Source organism: Drosophila nasuta, chromosome 3 (genome assembly GCF_023558535.2).
Source record: "Drosophila nasuta strain 15112-1781.00 chromosome 3, ASM2355853v1, whole genome shotgun sequence".
In the NCBI taxonomy this organism is placed as follows: domain Eukaryota; kingdom Metazoa; phylum Arthropoda; class Insecta; order Diptera; family Drosophilidae; genus Drosophila; species Drosophila nasuta.
In genome coordinates, this window is record NC_083457.1 from 20,737,816 (window position 1) to 20,755,176 (window position 17,361).

Genomic DNA, 17,361 nt, shown 5'->3' on the forward strand with positions numbered 1-17,361 from the left:
AATACTTTCAGATATTTACTAAAAAAAAGTAGAATAAACCAACGCTTTCCAGCACTTATTAAAAAAGGTGCGCAGAAGCTAAGATCTGCGCAGAACAAATTAAATAATAATGTACATCCGTGTATGATTTGTAATACATAGTTACTGGATATAGCAGTGGCTTTTAATATTGTTTACAGATATACATTTATAAATGCATGCAAAATTTAAGGTGCTTTTCATAATACAATCAGATTGTTGATCAGATTTGATTAATTCGAAGGCGGAATGCAATATTCGAACTAAATTAAAAACGTGCCAATTGTCAAATACTCAAGGTTAAATTTACACGCCTTTTAAATGTTTTTCGCGTATTTTTTTGTTTGAAAAATCAATAATTTAATTGAAAGTAAACATTAATGTGCAAAAACCAATATTTTTAGGTTAAATTAAGTAGTTAATAAAGCTCGAGCTATCAAAATGTATGGATTATCTGCATCAGCGCTTGATGTTAATGTAAGTTTAAAACCGGCCAAGCTGATAAATATCTATGTCTGCAGTACATAAATAGATCAAGCAAGTCGGAATTGCACTAATCTTGAGATTTATATTATAGAATCAACGCTATCGCATTCGTGATATTGATAACGAGGAAATCATGTCAACGTTTGGAAACATTGGGCATTCTTTAAGTACTGCCGTTGAGAGATTTATAACAATTGGCGAAATAATAGCAGAGGAAAACTCTGATATAAAAGCTGATATGTACGAGGCTGCAAAGGAGGCAAGAGATGCGGGTAAAGTAATCAGAAATATATTTGTTATATGGAGCAGGAGCAGCACAAAAATCAGGAAAATTTAAAACTCAAATGAACGAAAAATTGATTAAAATTAATTAGTTTGATCAGCCAAAAATGAACGAATAAGCTTTAGTTGCACAACGGTGTACAACACAATAACAAACCGTTGTGTCCTTCAACTGCAATTTGACTATTTTTAGCTGCAAGCAAATTAAAAATTGATGAAGTCACCATCGATTCTTAACGAATAGAGGTTTAGCTCGCCAACTCTTAAATTCAAATTAAGTGCTCTAGTCTATTATAAGAAAATTGCCTGTCATTATTTATTGTTTTTTTTTTTTGTGTGTTTTTAGGCAAATCGATTGAACATTTATGCGACCTGTCGCCTTTAAGTGGAATGGAGCTTCGTCATCATATCGAGCCCTTAAAGGATTATGGGGCAATCGTATTGGCAGCACGATCATTGCTCTCGTCTATAACCAGGATTCTACTGCTGGTGGATATCATAGTTGTCAAGAAACTATTGACTGCTAAGAAACGGGCATCGGAAAGTCTAGAAAAATTAGAGTCTGTGATGAATTTCACCGAGTTTGTGCGTGCGTTTTCCATATTTGGAACGGAAATGATTGAGTTGGCCTACCTCACGGGACATCATCGGAACTCGTTCAAGGAGGAGCGTCGACGAGCACAAATGTTTTCGGCTCGTCAGATTTTGGAGAAGTCCATATCAATTCTATTGACATCATCGAAAAGCAGTTTGATACACAGTGATTGTGTAATTGTGAAAGAGAATCGGGACACGGTATTTTGTCAAATCCGCCGGGCAATGGATCTTATACATTTCGTGATCAAGGACAGCATATTTGATTCAGCCAAACATATGGCGTTTCGCAATGCGCGCTGCAATTCGAATTATGAGAACGAAAGCATATACACAACAATCAAGCGAATTGTCAATCTGATCAAGAGATATAAGCTGCAGACCAGTCAATACGATTGCAATAGCAATAATGAGGGCAACAACGATTCTGATCCCGCCTTCTACTCCTTATTTAACGACGAGCATTGGCAAAGTGATATTTACCACAAAGACAAGAATCTAGCGCCTCTGATTAAGAATACTAATGCGAAGAAGAATTTAACGTACGAAAGTTTGGATCTACGAGACGAATTATCCATGGCGTTCGATAAGCTCTTTGAGAAGGCGCACGACTTCACCGACTCCCCATATATTAGTCACGAGCATCGAAAAAACATACTGACCTACTGTGACAACTGCAAGCTGGAGTTTGACATGTATCTGAACCACCTGATCAAGGACCAGCATGACAATATGGGTGCTCGTGTGCAGGTGCAGGGCAGGCAGGAACCGGAAATGAGTATGCTGAGCAGTCTGGAAGAACTTTGCAAGCAACTGGTCATCTCTGTGTCCAGCCAAATACCCGACTTTAATGAATCGCTTAAACTATGCACGAAAATTGTCAAATCATTTCATATGTTGGCCGTAACGCACGATCTGGAGAATCTAAATCAGTGTTCGACCAAATTCCACGATTGCTGTGATCACATTTTTGATATTTGCAAACTTTTGCAGCATATTGCACCCACGGAAAGACTTCAGGTACATGCCAAGTGTTTGGCCATCAATTTGAGAATCTATGGACCGCAAGTATTTATTGCCGCCAAAATCTTGTGGAAATATACGAATAGCAGCGCAGCAAATGAGAACTTTGAATCGTTTTTGGACATGTGGAAATGGTTAATTAATGAGATCTCAATGATTTCCAAGAAAATCCTTGTTACAGTCGACACATCCAAAACAGAGCTTGATTCTCAAATAGAGGCAAGTACAATAAAGTTATAATTTATACATAAATAACCAAAATATACGAAATTAATCTGTTTGCATAAAGAATTCAATTGGTTTTCTTAATAAAGTCCAAAATAATAATGTTATTCTTCCCCTTTTAGAAATGTGAAACTACAATAAAATCAGCAAAACCATATGTACCTGCCAATGAAGAAGGGGAAATGGTGGAGTACTCAGGTCTAGATAGTAAAACTAATGGAGATCCAGGTACTTTTCAATCGAAATGGGCGGACGATGTGTCCGACGACAACGATATTTTAAAACGAGCCAAAAATATGTCTGCAATGGCTTTTCTCATGTATCAATTTACAAAGGGAAGCGGTTCTCTAAGAACCACTCAAGATTTGTTTACTCAGGCCGAATATTTTGCTGAAGAAGCCAATCGACTTTACAAAGTTCTTCGGCATTTTTCATACCAGGTAATTAAATGCCCAATTTCAATTTGGAACACGATATAATGCAAACATTTGATTTTCCACAGGTGCCAGCAAGTGATAACAAGAAGGATCTTTTAGGTATTTTAGATAGAGTGCCGACTTTTGTCCAAGCACTTCAATTTACAGTAAAAGATCATACAGTGGGCAAGGCTGCCACTTTCGTTAAGGTTGATCATGTCATAAGAGAAACAAAGAATCTAATGAATGTTATTAACAAAGTTGTATCGAAATGTTTTGAGTGCGCAAACAAGGTAACTTAAATTTTGTTTGGGAAAACTATGCATGTAAATATTGTATTTCTATATTAATGTATTGTTTAATAATAATTTTGTATTGTATAAACAGTCTTGATTTCTCAAAAATTGCGTCGGAAAACTCGCTTAAAAATATATACATTTACTTATATGTATATATATTATGTTTGGTTTTGTATGATTAAGGTATTTTCTTGATGTTGAATTGAGCACTTAAAGTTATCAATTGGGCCAAGTCTAAACTCCATATGTTAAGAGCTTCAACAGCCAGTTCTCAAAGGGAAACTGTAGTTTTTAATTAATTTCAAATGGAGTTCACATTTCTTTCAGGAGCGCTGACTCCTTTGGTAATTATTGTTTAGTATATTTTCCTAGGAACTACTTTTCAATTTATGGCAGAATACTATGGTATCTTAAGAACTTAAGCTTCTTCATTCGTAAGCTATCTCAACACATATTTATATTTAAACAATGGTAGACAAAAAGTTCAAGAACGGTAGCAGTACACCTCATGTTCATGACTAACACATTTCTGTTTAATTTTGATCTTCCATTATTATTGAATTTAAGAATCAATAATTTCAACCCATTTTAAAAATACAATTTTCTTTCATTTCTAGTTAAACTAGTTTTTATCAACAAAAGTTTCTAATCATATATAAAGTGACCGAATTGAAATTTTTTAAATTGCGATAACTTTCTCAACAGTACAAATTAAATTTAACTGGGATAACTGGAGGACTTACGTCCGGTTCGGTGCGTGGAGATGATAATGTATCTGGCGGTATGGGTGACTCCAAAGGAACAACGAGCAGCAGCGAGGGGAGCATGTGACATTATGGAATGGCTCGAAGAGCCAAAGGAGATGCAAGGCGGACTCGTGTATCATTTTTATTATTCTGAGCTTTCGGCGATTATTCAAATTTGTTCATCTTTCTGTATATGTATATTCTATGTTTATCTACAAAAATAATACTCTTGTAATTCTGCCTGTTGTGTCCAAATTGAAAGTTTTGATAGATTGTATAATCTTGTGACATATATGTGTACTCGGATGTAAATTACATCACATTACTTGCATATACATTCTGGTCAATCATCTTTAACAATGATATTCACTATTACTTAAGCTATGTGTCTTTAGGTCATCGAATATAATAACTAGTCGTTTGTGCTATTATTGTTCTAGTAAAAAGTAAAACGGTAGCCAATGGTCAAGAAAATTAACAAATAATAAATGATCTAATTGAATAAAATGCATATCGTATTAACAATTTGTTCGACTGTGTCTCAATTCTTTAATAATCGGGGGTTTAGATTCAAGCTCAATTTAATGCAACAACAAATTTAAAGAATGTTGTAAAGGCATCCTTAATGGTTTGATTTTCCTAATCTAGTTTACTCCGTAATGAATAGAGCGTAAAATTGAACTACAGCAAATACCAACTTATTTTATAAATACGAGGCAGAGGAGTTTGCTGACATATGCTTGAATTGATGCTTTGATTAAATCCTATGAAGTGTTTGCTGATGACATCGCGTAAACTGATAAATTATAGGAATAATGGCTACATCCATTTATTCTGATGAAGAACAATTCGGTCCAGTGTGGAATATACTAACACATGAATGACACAAATTTTTGGAGTCGTAGCAGTCAGACTTAAAGGATTTGAAAACCGCAACCGCAGTGAATACAAATAAACGACAACGGCACAGTTATAAATGTGAACATATGTTTGAGACTCGTCCACATACTATCAACTACGACTTCGTATGTTTGTCCAGTTCTTTAGAGCTGTTTGTTGAACCATTTACCACAAATGATTTGAAATATGGTGACGCGTAAAACGCATTAGGAACAAGTGAGCAGAAGTAGTCGACAGTCAAATACTCTTTTGGCATGAATTAACAAAATTCCTAGCAAAATTAAAAGTTCAAATTTACCCAAAATATTTTAGTTTTGAAAAGACCAAGTATACTAATTACAAACGTAAGTCAGACAACTTTATTTACGTTACTATGTTCTTTAGTAGAGGGTATATTTTACAACTGAAGACGCTTAGTATAAAGAGGGTGCTCGTCCAAGAAGTCAGACATTAGTTTCCCAACGCTTTTTAATATTGCTAGGAACACCCTGTTTTAGCTTCCAACTCAAAGTAGTATAAAACGACCGGAGCTCACTGTGAAAAAACAGTCTTCGCCAATATTTGTCAGTGAATAGTTTTATAAATACATACATACACTTAATATAGCATGAAAAATGTATTAAACAATAGTGTTTAATGTTTTTATGGATACATAGAAACAAATTTAAATCTATCAAGTGTTGTAAACTGCTCCAACAATTTATTGCTGCAGCTCTTGCACTGCTTGCAGTTATTTCAATTTTTTTTATGTTTTTAAACATAAGTTAAATTACTTTACCTTTACTATTATTCATTAATTAAGTAGAGGGGTATAAGTTTTAATTCTTTATATTTTTATTTCTTCATCTTACCAAATTTTAAGAATTTTTCACCAATTTTAAGAGTAAATTAAGTAAACCATATTGTACTATAAGCATGTATTATATGTATATACATTATTTTAATTTATTTCCAAAAATGCATGATTAATTTTAAATTACTTTTATATGTTTTATTTTGGCCAGATATATCGACGTCTGCACATCTTATTGATGATTTCTACAATATTAATCAACCGACTGTTATTTTACTTGAAAAATTGTACAGCTCATCAATACTAAATGATTTCTTCGCTTCCATTCACAAAAATATTAATCTTTCGTTCCCTCGAAGAAATGCCAATCAAGAGCAAAAAGCTTTACATCAGTTTCCCAAACGTAATCTAGACAGCATTGGTGGAGGTCATCTTATTAAAAGAACTGAAAACAACGAATTCGAAGCAATATAAATATGCTTAACCGAAATGATTGCAAAATAACACTATTCATTCAGTACTCATGCATTTTATTCATAACATAATGTCTTCAAATGTCCAAATTTTAAGATAATAGAACTATAAACTATATATAAATAAATATATGCATTATACTGTTCAATTGATTTGTGCACCTTTTAATTTATCATCCTTCATGAAAAGAACATTACCAAATAATTGCTTACGTTTGTTTACAGAGAAAAAGCGATACATTGCGATTTATCGTGTCTATCGATAAGCGTTGTAAGTGAAGTAGGCACAATTTGCGGAATACACCCAGTCTTTAGCATAAATAAAACAAAAAAAAAAACAATTTTCAATTATTTTCATTATTTGACTTAAATTATCAGCATGCACCTTTGCCAGATTCGAATTTGGCTATAAGATATATTTTTCTAAGTTACAGGTTATTTCTATGCAATATTAAATATGAGAATAGTTTTCGGCAGTTGGTGTAAAATTGTATCATCTCTTAAGTCTTATCAACAGACAACATCAAACATTTATTAATATCATCTATATTTTCTCTATAAGCCGCTTGGGAGAAAGTAGATGGGCAACCACTTCTGAGGTATGATCTGTTGATTCTTTAATGAAATAAAAAGTTGAAACTGTTCCCCTTACTTGCAGATTGGTTTTCATTTCTAAGGACCAGGCACTGAAATGTCTTTTGTGTAGACGATCATCTGATTTAAAAATGCCAAACAGCATGAAGGAGGGATTCTTAAATTCCTCACCTGAAAGGAATAACGATCATAATGCTGTGTGGCCTTTATTGACTGGAAAGGATTATGCCTATAACAAAAACGCCTGGAAAAGTAAATTAAAAAGAAATTTTGATGAAATTGACAAGGCTTCGGTTAGTTTCGGAATACTCAACCCACTTGTGTAGTTGAAAATACTCACGTCTACGATTAGCATAAATGCAACGCCGCTCTGTGTCAAGGGAATATATTTATAGAAAATTATTGAATCTCAAAATGTAATATTAAAAAGATGCATCCGATATTAATGAGCTGATGCTATTTGGTGTCAATAAAAACAATTAATAATTGTTATTAACATGTTTATTTATTCTTCTTTAATGTTGAGTTTTGTGAAAGGTCATACCAGATCTAAATGCAGCGCTTTTTTTTCAAGGGACTATTTAAATACAAATTACATTTGATAATTATATTTAAAACAGTAATTCATTAATATATTCTTTACTTTATTTATTTGAATTACGGCGAATAGGGATAGCCTATAACAATTCATATTGACGAAGGTGCATCCTCTGAATTATATCCCTACAATCATTAAAAACTCGTTTGATGTTTTCTGTGTCAACGGCGCATGTGAAATGTGGGTAACAATAGTGTTTACCATCTCCACTTGCAGTTGATATACGCTACGGGAAACAAAACGACATTTATTATTTATCAAACTATATAAAATATGTATTTTGTTAAAGGGAAACTTACCAGAAACTCGTCCCGTATGAAATATTTTGCTCTTATTACTTCTGGGTCATCATTGGATTCCATTATTGCGTCACCTGTATCGCATATAATTATAATTTTTTATTAGTATCAAAAAAGTAAATCTTTGTTATTTTATATTTGCACTTTCTTTTTAGAAACGTATTATTGCAGATTCATTTTTAAAATGTATTCCCTAACCTTCTAATAATTGTCAATATTCAGTTTTTGAGTGCGTATTGTTTTTCATTAAATAAACAATTAATTGATAGATTACAAAGTTTGACTCAGATATTTTATTTGTATGCTAAATCTGGCAAAGGGCAACTGTTGTTTTAAAATTGATTTACTTACTTGGCGTTTGATATTTGTTAAACTCGGAGAAATATTCCGACAATTTACTTTTTCCAGCCTTTATTTTCTCTGCTAACAAATCTTGCTTATTTAGAAAAAGTATAATGGAAATTGTGCGCAGCCATCTAAATTAGAAAGCAGAAATGTTAATCAAAATAAATTATGATTGATCGATCAATGGGTTTACCTGTTATTCCAAATACTCTTAAATAAGTCCAAGGATTCTCGAAGTCGATTTTGAGTGGGGTCCTCACGCAAAACCATATTATAACTTGAGCATGCTGTTACAAATATTATAGCAGTTACATCATTGAAACATTGAATCCATTTTCGTCGCTCATCGCGCTGACCTCCCACATCAAACATACTGAAACGGACAAAACATATAATTTTAGATAAAGTGATATTCATAATTAAATTAGTATTTCGTATTACTCACTGAAAATTAACTTTGTCGACTTGAAATCTTGTTTCAAATATTCCAGAAGTCAAAACACGGCACCGTAGAATATCTTGTTCATTTGGTGTATAATTTGGATTCTTAATTGTGCTTACTCGATCCAAAAAGCTTAAAAATTAAATATATTTGCTGTTAAAGTACTGTTTCTTATAGTTGTTAACTATAAATATAATTTATTCTATTTAAATATTAACTTGCGAAATACTTAAAACTAATATTTAGTTCCAATTAATACCACAAGCCTATTTTCTTTATTCCCATACTTTTAATGGTAAATTTGTAATTCACTTTAGTCTCCTATTATAAAAAATAAAAGATTTGCATTGATTTTGTACACGTATCTGATATTTACACTACAATTGGAAATCACAAAAACTATTTACCCCTTAAAGAATTTCCACCATTTTTCCATTTGTGCTAGATAAAGAAATTATATAATAAAATTAAATAAATTAAACAAATATTCCAAATAAAGCTATACATGATAATTTAACAGGGCTCTAGCTTCAACTAACCACAACGAGATATTATAAATAGTTACGAAAACTTAATTAAAAACAACAATTGGAATTTATGAAATGTATATTACTTACTATTTTGCACAGTCAATTAATTGATATTCATTTGACCTTTCATAGGTTTGTAGGACCCCTTTGTCTTTCCACAATTCTTCGGTGTGTTCATAAAATTCAGGAGGATAGTTAAAGTCGGGACCTGCAAAGAACCAAGATATAATATAAGTAACAAGAATTAGAGTCATGTAAGAAAAAACTATTGTTAATGGTATTGAAGCTAAATATGCAAATGATATGTAAACGCAATTGATTTAATGCATTCATACAATTTCGCAATAATTCAATAATCACACAAAAAATAAACCATCAATCTATTGTCAGTTATTTTATATTTGGGTACCCGAGGAAGTTGTCGAAAATTTCATAAATGAACTCGAACTATATATGGATCTATGCCATGGCATACCAAATTTGGGTGTCAATGGCTTTAAAGCGCGTACAGTACAGTCACAACTTTCTTATACGACGAGCACTCAGTTCTTTTTAGCTATTCGCAATTATAATTATAAATTAATAATAATTAAATAAGTAATGTATGCGTGGGACACTAACTGTGTAACTGCCACAAGCTGTTACTGATAATTGAATTCTATTATATTTAACTTACTAGAAGCATAATCCTGAATGTATTCCACCCTAGGCTCATTTTCTTTCTTTTCTAAAGCTACAGGTGGATTAAGTGTGCTCATGGCTCCTGTAATAGTCTGTAGAAGAACGAAAATAGAACAATAAAATTTATTCAGTAGTTGACTTTTAAACTTTTAATAATAAAGTTAGCTTCCATATGGTTATTTTAAATCAATTCATAATCATCTTTATAGATGAAAACACAATTTTATTAAAGCCTAACTTTACTTACCAATATAGCATCTCGAATATTCTTTTTAATATCATCAATTTTCTGCTTCTTCTCTTGTTCAGAAAATCCATCGACATGCAATATTCGCATCTGTTTGACTATAGTTGATTTGCCCGACTCACCCGCTCCCAATAACAGGAGCCTGTGTGTAGCTCGATAGAGCTGTTTATCCTTTTGCAATTGCCGTGAGATGGCATCGCTGCGACGCTTTTGACTTTTCGAATCCTCCGAACTGACATCGGACTGTTTGGAGGTTGGTGAGCCAAAACAACCCATAGCAGCCCACGGAGTCCACCAGCACGTCGTTCGATTCTCTTGATTCGCGTCGGGGGACTCTGCACCCCTAGTGCTTTCTCCGTTTTGCTCCAGTATATCTGCGTTTATCGATTGTGTGTGCAATTTTATCTTTAATCGATTTGTGCAATCCCCGTGCTAGATTTATAAACAAAACTCGGCGGCCAATAATTTATCTAAATCAGTACGAAAAATAGGGTGTAATGAAAAACAAAAACCAATTAATTTACTTGCATAAATTCCAAACTATTTTCCATACACAAAAAACTAACGACCGTTCAAAGATTTTCGATTGGTCATACCACAATTAACCTTTTTGCTATGCTTAAAATTAGAGCCTTCGAGTCAATGGACAAGCTAAAACTATTAATGATAATGATAGAAATAAAAGAACGCTGGATATTTTGGAATACCCGTCAGCCCATGACATAGAGAGACATTATACATAGCTTAGTGTCAACTGAAAGCTTATAAAGCAGATTTATATATTCGAAACCACATAAACCTCAAACGCCAAGTTGAGATCACTGGATATTATTTCACCACTTCTAAGCTCATTTTACAATTTGACCACGCCCTTTCTCTCTCAAATCGAAGAAGAAACTAATTATGAACACTATGACAATGATAATTTATATAATGCCGGACGATACAAATTTGATGGGTTAGACGAAATTCAATTGGATCGGAATTGACTTTATTTCTTAATAAAATGGAATTTTTTTAAATAACTAACGGGTGTATACAAGTCAGCCAAACCACTTGATGTTAGGAGTAGATGACACAGCTCTAAAGCCTATACACGAACTTTACATGCAGATTGCGCGCATTTTTCAGCAAGGCAGTAGCCAAGATAATGAGTATTCTTTGAGAGCGAAATTGAGCTAACGGCTGTAGACACAATATATTAGAGCTTAGGAAAATTCACAGATTTTATGTATAACATTTGTGGAATTGGTAAAAAATATATTTGATTGTTAGCACACAATTTAATCGTATGAAAATATTCATGTCTTTGAAAATATCCTTTTCCCAAACATACACATATGCATATGTACCTTCCCACATATGTACATACGTGCACGGATATGTATGAGCATGAATTCATACACACCCACATAAGCGCACTTGCATAAATACGTATGTATGTATGTCGGTATGTTTGGATGCGTGAAGCAAATTAAACGATTCTAAGCACGGGCACACTTCGAAAACTACAGTGTAACAGGTGAAGGAGTGGGCTGGACGTTTTGCGCATACACAGACAATACTTATACACAAATACGTGCACATATTCACATGCATGCATATACACGTTAGAGATACATACATACATACGTACGTACGTGTGTGTACATATACTCATATTAACGTACAATAGATACCAACACTATTTTTGCTTAAAGATAGTATGTATATGTATGCATATATATGTATATATAGGACATGCGTACCCGTATAAATTGTCTGCAATTTATTTTTTTATGTACACACTTGTAAATAAATCATATTGTTAAATATATTGCACATATATGTATATGCGGGTACGACTTTAACGAGATGATACATCTCATTTTTTTATGCAATAAATAAATTGCCGTATACCCGAAATATTTCTACCGAGTGTCATGCAAAAATATACATACATACATACATAGATACCTGTGTATTTGTATGCATGAATACATAAATACATTTCATAAATATATATGTATATAAGTATACATATGCATATATACACACATCTGTGGCTCGCATATACACACATGCATCTACATTCATAACGATGTATTTTTATATACAGTACACATATGTACATACATATACAAGTACATGTTTGCAAAGTTTTATTTAAATGTATTTGATGTGATATTGTTTCACGGTTTTTAATTTTCTCAGGATTGAAAGGTCAGACTCGTATCACATATCTTTTTTACGCGAGCTGAACAACAATATACATGCGTGTGTATTTGTGTGTATCTATGTGTGCACAGAAAGTACTCAGCTTGCAGTTTAACATAATTATCCTTTTGTTGTTTATGGTTGTACGAATATTGGAAAGATATTGCTTTCTTTTTTATTAAAACGAATTCTCTATATTCATCTACGGAAGCAATATCTGCGAAAAATCTACACATACATAAAATTTCAATGCACTGGATGTTATTTATATGTTACGCATGTGTCTGCTATTGATTAATGAAAATTGTCATTTGCCTTCGAGTTCACATTAAAGAATTATTCGGACTTTTAACTTATTTTCATTAACTAAAAAAACTCACTTTTATGTATTTTTATTTTATGTATCAACCTAGAGATGCCCCGTGATCGATAGTTTTCATCGTTATAGTATAGACATATCGTCTCCCGCACTAATTATATCAATTTCAAATATAATTCAATTAAATCAACTTTAATATAACAATATGTATATAAAAAAAACACACGTATGCTATTTTATTAAGCAACTTAAACTTTAGATCATCGATTTAAGTGAAGAGTCGTTTTAAATCACTCTATCGATTGTAAAAAGCCGAATCAATCGATGTATCAAAGGAGTCAAACTATTTGAATGGGCTATTCCCTGATTGATTTGACTAATAAGAAGACCAATGTGTGGAGTATTGGGTGTGACCAGGAAGCTAAAAAAAATGTATTCCAATTACGGAAGCAACTGAGAGCTATAATATGTATTTTTATCCCTAATCATGGTGCTATTTTTTAAACTATATTCATTGAACAATTTAGAGAAATGTAAAAATATTTATTTAAATGAAAACTATTATATTTGTAAATATGCTTAACGATATCATCACTACACCATGTTCTTTTCTATTTCTTTTATTTGAGCCTGAGTCAAACTCAACAGTATTTGTTATATATGTCTTTTCGCAGTAAATAACCCGATTCATCCTGATAATTGACATTATGAAAAAGTAATGTAATTAAAAATTAGCTTAAAATAATTTATTTGGAATACCATAATCCTTTTGAAAAGTTGCTTTACAACGTGTTGTTTTGTAGTACTGTTCAAACAAATTTTCATTAACATATCGATATATTTTTAATATAAAAATTTAATAAATTTTAATTTTAAGTACTTGATAGTGTTTATTTTTCAAAAAATAAAAATGTACTAATTGAACTTGTAATATCCATTTAAATTTAGCCTATCGAATCTTCGCGATTATAAAGTATCTGCAGAGTTGCTTGTTTAATATAATAATCGATAATAAGCTATCAGCTGTTGTGCACGCTTTTGGCACAATTTTGGTAATATTTAATTTTGATTTCAATATTTTATTAAAATGAGGGGAAAGCAGAGGAACATAGGCTCTCTGCCAAAAAGGAAATCGACGCCTTTGCACAAAGCTGACAAGTTTTCCAGAAACAATAAGTTTATTCAACGGAGCAGACAAATGGAAAAATCGTACACAACACAAACCCAATTTCACAAAGATACAACAAGCGATAATATAAACATGTGTGTGGATCTTTTACCATCAATAAAAGAAGATGCCAATACATGTTACGAGCAACTTGTGGACCAATATAGCGCTGCCAACACAGGTATGTTAAGCCAATGTCACCGATATTGTTCATAAAATCCTAATACAATCTGTCTTACCAGCACTAGAAGTTAAAGAAGATAATGCGATAATTTTGACTGCAAATACAAAAGATCCCGATTCAGATCAAGATGAATCGAATACAAGCAATTTAAAGCCATGTAATTCATTTACAAAGAGGTTTGATTTTGAACTATCGTCAGATGATATTACCGATTTAATATCAAACGAACGAAATATTTATAAATTCAAATGGTCAGAAATTGGAGATTTTAGAGTTGAAATACCTAAACTAAAATCATTGAATACCACAAATGCAAATTATAATCGACCTCCAATAGCCACAAAGCCAGCGGATCTTCAAGTTTTGGAGGTAAAATCACAATTGTGTCAGAATGTTAGATATCCATTGTCGGCGCTAGAAATGCAAGTTTTTCATTGTGCAAATAATTACCTGGACATCTATTATCCGCGACGTACTCATGATAATGCCGAGGAAATTCGCTATGCGTATTGTCTTCATGTGGTCAATCACATGCTGAAAAGTAGGTTATTGATTTTACGTAATAATGAGAAAATAGCCGGACTCGCTAAGGATCCAAACCTGTTGTCAAGTGAGGTATCAATACCAGATGCTCTTAGAGATCAGGGTCTTACGCGCATGAAGGTTCTTATTATACTACCATTTCGCGAATCAGCGTTGAAAACTGTTCAAAATATAGGAAATTTAATGTTTGCAAATCACAAAGGTAAGCACGTATTACAAACTTACATATTAAATGTTATATATATATATATATTTACGATTTTCAGATAAAAAAAATGGTTTACCTATAGCAAGATATGAGCGCTTCATCAATGATTTTTCTGGGGATACGATATATTTTCCTAAAACAAATCCTAAGCCTCGTGATTATGAGCAAACCTTTGCCGGCAATACTGATGACAACTTTAAAATTGGCATTCGATTCACGAAAAAAACAATGTCATTATATTCGGACATCAGTTCGTCCGATATTTTGATTGCATCGCCTTTGGCATTACGCATGATTATCAACGACAAAGAGCAAGACTTCGACTTTCTCAATTCTATTGAACTACTTGTAATTGATCAAGCCGAACTTTTTATGGCACAGAACTGGGAGAATCTGCTGTATGTACTTGATCATCTGCATTTGCAGCCTCAAAAATTGCCAGACACCAACTGCCAGCGCGTTCGATCTTATTGTCTTAATGGGACTTCTCGTTTCTATCGTCAAACGCTGTTTTTTGCATCTCACGAACTGCCTGAATTTCGCGGTTTAATGAACAATAAATGTCACAATTATCAGGGAAGAGTGCGCATTACAAATCAGATTCAAGTTGGCGATATTTCCAATGTTGTAACACCAATTGAGCAAGTTTTTCAACGCATTGATTGTTCAAGTGTAGAATCGGCTTTTGATGATCGCTTTCAATACTTTGTTCGTCATATTTTACCACAGTTTACACGATCTGGACAATCGCATTGTCTAATCTATGTCCCCAGCTATTTTGATTATGTGCGATTGCGAAATCACTTTAAAAATGAGATGGTTAATTATGTGCAAATAAGTGAATATACAAAAAAAGGAAAAGATCTCTCGAGCTAGAGATATATTCTTTCATAGTGGAGCACAGTTTATGCTTTATTCCGAACGTGCGCACTTCTTTCGGCGCACTCGTGTTAAGGGCGTAAGAAACTTGATTTTCTATCAACCTCCCAACTTTCCAAGCTTTTACTCAGAATTAATTAACTTGATGCTAGAAACTAATCAGAATCCTCGAGATGGGCTACAGAATGTGATGAATGTCAAAATATTGTTTACTAAATATGACGTTCTCAGTTTAAGTAATATCGTTGGAAACGAGAATGCTATGAAAGTGATCTCGGGCTTAAGTGATTCCTACTCATTCTCCAATAATGAATAGTATTTGTAAATTACAAAACTTGAATAAAAATGATTTTTTTAATTAAAAGTAATGTAAATTTAATGTTAACAAGAAATCCCTGTATTTTACTGTTTTTCTGCTTTGACATAATTTCCCTATTTTGTTGCAAAATGTCATTAAAGATTATACAAATTCATGAGCTTCCCATGATATAAAGAATATGCGCCTCTGCTTGAGAATTTATTAAAAAACCAAATACAGTAGATTCCGGTTATAGCGACTTTCAAGGGACCGACGATTTTACGTCGTTATACCCGGAAGACACACTAACCTAACCTAAAGGAGCAAAACTAATTTTTGTTTTGTTTTTTTTATGGTTGCCACGTTCGTAATAGGTTTTTAGGATAAGACAAATTATTTTTTAAACAAAACAAAAAATGTATAAATTTAATTTAATAGCATGGTTTTTCCATAATAAATCGTATACCTGCATGTTCCTTAGCATAAGCTAAGGCGTCAGCTAAAACTAACAGAGAATAGTGAGAAATTAAGAACCTTCGTGTCGCTCCTACGCACCCAACAAGAGTGCCAATCACTGATAAATGCATACATTTATGACAGCGTCGTTTGATACTTAAATTCGTTGGCATTATTTCGCTGTATTTTTTTTTTCGTCGCAATATCCGGACGGACACTGTAAGCGGAGTCGTTATAACCGGATTCTACTGTTTTTAATCGCTTTTGCGGTGTTGACATTTGTGCTGCGCCAATAATTGGATCAATTTAATTGTTTTTGTGTATTTCGCCAAAAATTTTTCAAAAACCAAAAAAAAAGACATTATTTTTTATATTATATACAAAACAAAAAATATGATTTAAAAAATCCAGAATAAACAATCATATGCATTTAAGTTTCAAGAGTTGAAGTAAATAAACTACACTTTGCGATTTATTTACAATCAGATGTGCAACTTAATTTACATTGACATTCTAGTGTACTAATTTTAGCCATACTTTTTCAAGGCCTGTAGTTTTTCTCTATAGTAAGCTATGCACAATATCACTTTTCGTTTTTATAGCATATACTATTCACTTAAATAATATTCTAATATTAAATCATATATGCACATATATGTAGATACATATACAGTTTGACGCTGCGCCAAGAATTCAGCCTATTTATTAAGTTGTATACATATGTATGTACACACATGCATGCATATAAATAAATGTGAATTGTCAATAGGGTATGTCATGGTCGACCAGTCGCGAGCCACGACCACATCGTTCTTATTTACTTATAGATTGTCACATTATGGCCAACGAGCTTTATCCATGTTTGATGATCTGTTGCATGATACAATTATACAAGGTAGTCTCGTAGGAAAAAAGCTGGTACCCTGTCTATGTTAGCAATGAGTGCGAATGAAAGAGGCACAGCGTGGTAGTGTGAACGAGACGACAATGAAATGCGCATTAACCCTTAGACGATGATATTAATATTTACATATTTTGAAGCTAATGTTAATGTCGCCTTCACATATTTTTAAAATGTAAATTGTTTATGAACAATATTAATAATATATATGAGAATTC

The 17,361-nt window shown here is 32.7% G+C and overlaps 3 protein-coding genes across 6 annotated transcripts; 2 read left to right on the forward strand and 1 right to left on the reverse strand.

Annotated features, from left to right (window-relative positions):
• The first annotated feature begins 90 nt into the window (after positions 1–90).
• Positions 91–4,614, forward strand: LOC132789294 (alpha-catulin). 2 transcript variants are annotated; one of them, XM_060797220.1, is made up of 7 exons: positions 91–317; positions 423–495; positions 596–776; positions 1,133–2,622; positions 2,751–3,068; positions 3,131–3,337; positions 4,049–4,614. In XM_060797220.1, the coding sequence occupies exons 2-7, from the start codon at positions 460–462 to the stop codon at positions 4,172–4,174; spliced, it is 2,358 nt and encodes a 785-aa protein (XP_060653203.1). In that variant the 5' UTR covers positions 91–317; positions 423–459; the 3' UTR covers positions 4,175–4,614. The 2 variants fall into 2 exon arrangements, with proteins under 2 accessions (XP_060653203.1, XP_060653204.1); XM_060797221.1 differs by having other exon boundaries at positions 91–211.
• A 2,721-nt stretch (positions 4,615–7,335) lies between these two features.
• LOC132791142 (guanine nucleotide-binding protein G(s) subunit alpha) lies at positions 7,336–12,668 on the reverse strand. 3 transcript variants are annotated; one of them, XM_060799953.1, is made up of 9 exons: positions 12,568–12,668; positions 9,992–10,461; positions 9,740–9,836; positions 9,151–9,271; positions 8,537–8,665; positions 8,285–8,464; positions 8,097–8,222; positions 7,747–7,828; positions 7,336–7,673 (listed from the first exon to the last, which is right to left on the reverse strand). In XM_060799953.1, exons 2-9 carry the CDS (start codon positions 10,265–10,267, stop codon positions 7,527–7,529), a joined length of 1,158 nt encoding a protein of 385 aa, XP_060655936.1. In that variant the 5' UTR covers positions 10,268–10,461; positions 12,568–12,668; the 3' UTR covers positions 7,336–7,526. The 3 variants fall into 3 exon arrangements, with proteins under 3 accessions (XP_060655936.1, XP_060655935.1, XP_060655937.1); XM_060799952.1 differs by lacking the exon at positions 12,568–12,668 and adding an exon at positions 12,426–12,550; XM_060799954.1 differs by lacking the exon at positions 12,568–12,668 and adding an exon at positions 12,426–12,548 and having other exon boundaries at positions 7,747–7,820; positions 8,098–8,222.
• Positions 12,669–13,497: 829 nt separating this feature from the next.
• Positions 13,498–15,819, forward strand: LOC132791632 (U3 small nucleolar RNA-associated protein 25 homolog). Its single transcript, XM_060800642.1, is given in 4 exon segments — positions 13,498–13,855; positions 13,917–14,603; positions 14,668–15,458; positions 15,460–15,819. Coding segments are annotated over 4 exon segments (2,085 nt in total). The 5' UTR covers positions 13,498–13,593; the 3' UTR covers positions 15,805–15,819.
• The last annotated feature ends 1,542 nt before the right edge of the window (positions 15,820–17,361 follow it).